This window comes from Orcinus orca, chromosome 6 (assembly GCF_937001465.1).
Source record: "Orcinus orca chromosome 6, mOrcOrc1.1, whole genome shotgun sequence".
NCBI lineage: Eukaryota > Metazoa > Chordata > Mammalia > Artiodactyla > Delphinidae > Orcinus > Orcinus orca.
Window position 1 is genome coordinate 117,664,212 of NC_064564.1, and position 3,756 is coordinate 117,667,967.

Sequence of the window (3,756 nt, forward strand, 5' to 3'; positions counted from 1 at the left end):
ATCAGGGCCCACCCTGCTGCAAAGTGACCTTGTTTTAACTAATTACATCTCTAAAGACCCAAGGTCAAATAAGGCCATATTCTGAGGTACTGGGGGTTAGGACATCAACATGTGAATTTAGGGAGGGGGTCACAATTCCCCACAACGCTGGGGGGATCGGGTTTGAGTCTCCTCCCTGCTGAAATACTTCCCCGCAATTTGTCAAAGATAATTCATCTTTTCTTTTCCTTCCGTCTTGGCAACCAGCAAGGGCTGATTTTAATTTCCTTTGTTGATGCCTCCGTTCTGTGGTTCTCGGTCACCTTTGGGCCGGGGGAGGGAAGCATGGCCGTGGCGGGCCCTGCTCTGCTCCCCAGTCAGGCATCCTGACTCCTTAGCCTCCCAGAATTCACCTCATTTCCATCCCACGGAAGCCTGTCCTTGTCACATAAACCTTCCCGACATGACATGGCCAGTCAGGACCGTGAAGCCCTGTCTCCACGCTCAGTGGAGGATATCTTCAGCTAAGAGAGAAAAAACATCTTTGTGACAAGGAATTTTTAATATCCCCCCAAAAACTAATAATTGCATACTGTACTGTTATTAATTCTATTTTCGGAGAACTTTTCTGGGGCTGTTCCTCCTCCTTTAACTACAGGTTATAAAAAGTGATGCGTATTTGCACCCGCAAAGCTCCAACACCAGCGAGATCCTGGGTTTGATTTATCTATTCAGGGCAAGTGGATCTTCAATGTCAGCTTCGCTTGCCGTTACCTGCAACTCAGCAGAGAAAGACCATTAAAGCCCCGGAACTGGAGGGTGGAGTTAAAGCCACGCCGAGGGCAACAGCTGCTTTCACTATTCTGAGCACTGAAGACAGGTTGGCGGCATCGCAGGGACCGGATCCCAGCAGTGAGGGGCTGCGTCCTAGGTTTGGGCAGCCTGGAGGGAGGCACCTTGGCTGGTACAGACCACAGCCGAGAGGAGATCCAGGCATGACCAGGGAGACGCATGTCACTTATCATTTCTCTGTGAGCCTGAGGAAGGGCCAGGCTGTCTGCCGGCACCTGTGTGGTTGTGGTTTGTTTGTGGAAGAGCCTCAGTGGTCCACCTGCATCAGTGTTCCCCACCCCGGCCTCACGCTGGAATTCCCTGGAGCTGGGAGTCACCTAAAGGTGTGGCCTGGCACTGGGGTCTCTCAAAGCCCCAGGCTGAAAGCCTGGGTGGGGTGGCGGGGCGACACCCTCCACTCTCTGGACGGTACCTCTGGATGCCCCACTGGTATCTCAGAGCCACCATGTCCAGAATATTTCTCCTGAGTGCTGCCCTCCTTGGACTCCTGTAATCCAGGGAATGGCTCCCCCAGGACAGAAATCAGGGGGTCACCTCTCCCTCCGTCTCCCCCCACCGCCAGCCCCACAGGGCAGAGCCAGCTTCTTCACACTGCAAGCTTCCGTCTCCTCCAAGTACCCCATGGGCTGGTCCCGCTGCAGCTCTGAAATCCTCCCCCTCCTGCCCCCTGGACACTTTTCAGGACCCAGCTTAGAAGCCACCTCCTGGGGGAAGCCCCCCGACCCTCTAAGGCTGAGTCCCGCTCCGGCCCACCCTGGAGTGTCGTTCAGGCTCGCGAGGGTCTAGAGCCTGCAGCAGGTGTCTCCCAGCATCTGACATGAGGCGGGACCTCCAGAAGTATTTACTGAACAGACAGGTAATGGGCGACATCTGGTAAAACTTTGATCCCAGAAATCCAGGGGCTGCCCTGGGGTTTGGGGTCTCAGGTGGGGTGAACAGCCAGGAAGACTCAGGCACGAGGTTATTCCGTCCTCCGCTCCCCGCCGATGACAGCCTCGGGCTGAGTCCCCCCCGCCGGCCTGGTCCGAGTCCTCGGGCAGCCTAGAGGTCTCTTTTTAAACTTAGGCCACTTTCCTATGCCGCCTGCCCACCCCCCAACAGCCCCTGTCTGGAACTCTTTGCAGGGCCAATGATTTCTCCAAACCTTTCACTGTTGGTTCCCCAGGCCGTGTACAAATCCACAAACAAGGATGAGTTTGCAATGGCTTCCTGCCGTTTGCCTTGCAGTTAATTACTTATCTGTCATCTCAGAGCAGAGCTGGGACCGACTGCAGGGAAGGGGGATTGGAATTGTCCACAAAAGGCCCAGACAAAGGGAGGGCTGGAGATCTAGCCTGACAGTGAAAGGGGACCTTGAAACAGGACAGTGCAGGGCAGGGCGGGCGGGCCGGGAGCGCAGCTTTCCTGCTGCTCTGTGTCCTGCCCAGGCTGTCTGGGGCCTGAGGGATACACGGGAGGTAGCAGCCCCTCTGCCAGCCTCCCGAGACCCCGGGGGATGCCACAGGGCCCTTAAAGTCTTTTCTGCCAGCAGTGTTCAAACTCTGCATCAGAACCTCACAGAGTTCGTGAAAGAGAAAAACACATACACCTTCCCTCACAGCCAGGGTCCCCAAATAAAAATACAAATAGAGATTCAGGATGCCCAGTTAAATTTGAATTTCAGATAAAAAGCAAATTTTTTTTAGTATAAGTGTGTCCTGTAACATCTAAGATATACTTACACTAAATAATTAAGTTTATTTATCTGATCAAAAAAAAATCTTATTTATTAGGAGTCCTGTATTTTATCTGGCAACACTTCCCTCAGGTCTCCAGTGTGTTCCCTAGGGCAGCCCTGAGGCCACCTCCACAGAGCTCTCAGGACCTCACAGCACCACTTGGAAAGAAACCCCTGCCCTCTCCAGACCAACTATTCATTTCTGCAGAGTCTAACTGACCTTTCAGGAGTCAAATAGCCAGTTGGTGGCAGACAAAGGACAACACCAAGGCCTCCTGACTTACCTACTGCTCATCCATCCATTCGTCTATCCACCATCCATCTATCCATCCCCCATTCATTCATCCGTCCATCCACCCATTCGTCCATCCACACCATCCACCCATCCATCCATCCACTATCCACCCCATCCATCCATCCATCCATCCATCCATCCATCCATCCACCATCCACCCACCCACCCATCCATCCATCCATCCATTCATCCACCCATCCATCCATCCATCCAGCATCCACCCATCTATCCATCCATCCATCCTTTCATCCACCATATACTCATCCATCCACCCACCCATCCATCCATCCACCATCCACCCACCCATCCATCCATCCACCCATCTATCCATCCATCCATCCTTTCATCCACCCATCCATCCATCCATCCATCCACCATCCACCCACCCATCCATCCATCCACCCATCTATCCATCCATCCATCCTTTCATCCACCATATACTCATCCATCCACCCATCCATCCATCCACCATCCGCCCCATCCACCCATCCATCCGTCCATCCATCCACCCACCATCCACCCACCCATCCATCCATCCATCCACAATACACCCATCCATCCGTCCATCCACCCACCATCCACCCATTTATCCATCCCTCCAACCATCCACCATCCACTCATCCAACCAGCCAGCCAGCCAGCCAGCTAACAAGTAAACATTTATTCAGAGCAAACTAGGCTCTGGGTCTTGTATAGCTGCTGGGAAAACAGAAATAACAAGATGGAGTTTATATGTCCAGTGGGCTTCATGAGCCATTGGGGAAGCAGACTCCGATCTAACTAACAAGTGTTCTGGGATTAGAACACTTGCTAAAGAAGAAGGGAAGTGGGGGAGGCGCTCCAGGCAGCAAGAGCAGCAGATGTCTGGAGCTGTGAAAAGTCCTAACTCAAGCGTTGTGTTCCATTCCTGAAA

The 3,756-nt window shown here is 53.0% G+C and overlaps 1 protein-coding gene across 1 annotated transcript; it reads left to right on the forward strand.

Annotated features, from left to right (window-relative positions):
* Positions 1-2,848: 2,848 nt before the first annotated feature.
* Positions 2,849-3,499, forward strand: LOC125964911 (guanine nucleotide exchange factor subunit RIC1-like; the record flags this gene model as incomplete). The annotated part of the gene is made up of 1 exon (XM_049711872.1): positions 2,849-3,499. A coding segment is annotated over one exon (651 nt), but the record flags the coding sequence as incomplete, so codon positions are not given.
* Positions 3,500-3,756: the final 257 nt, after the last annotated feature.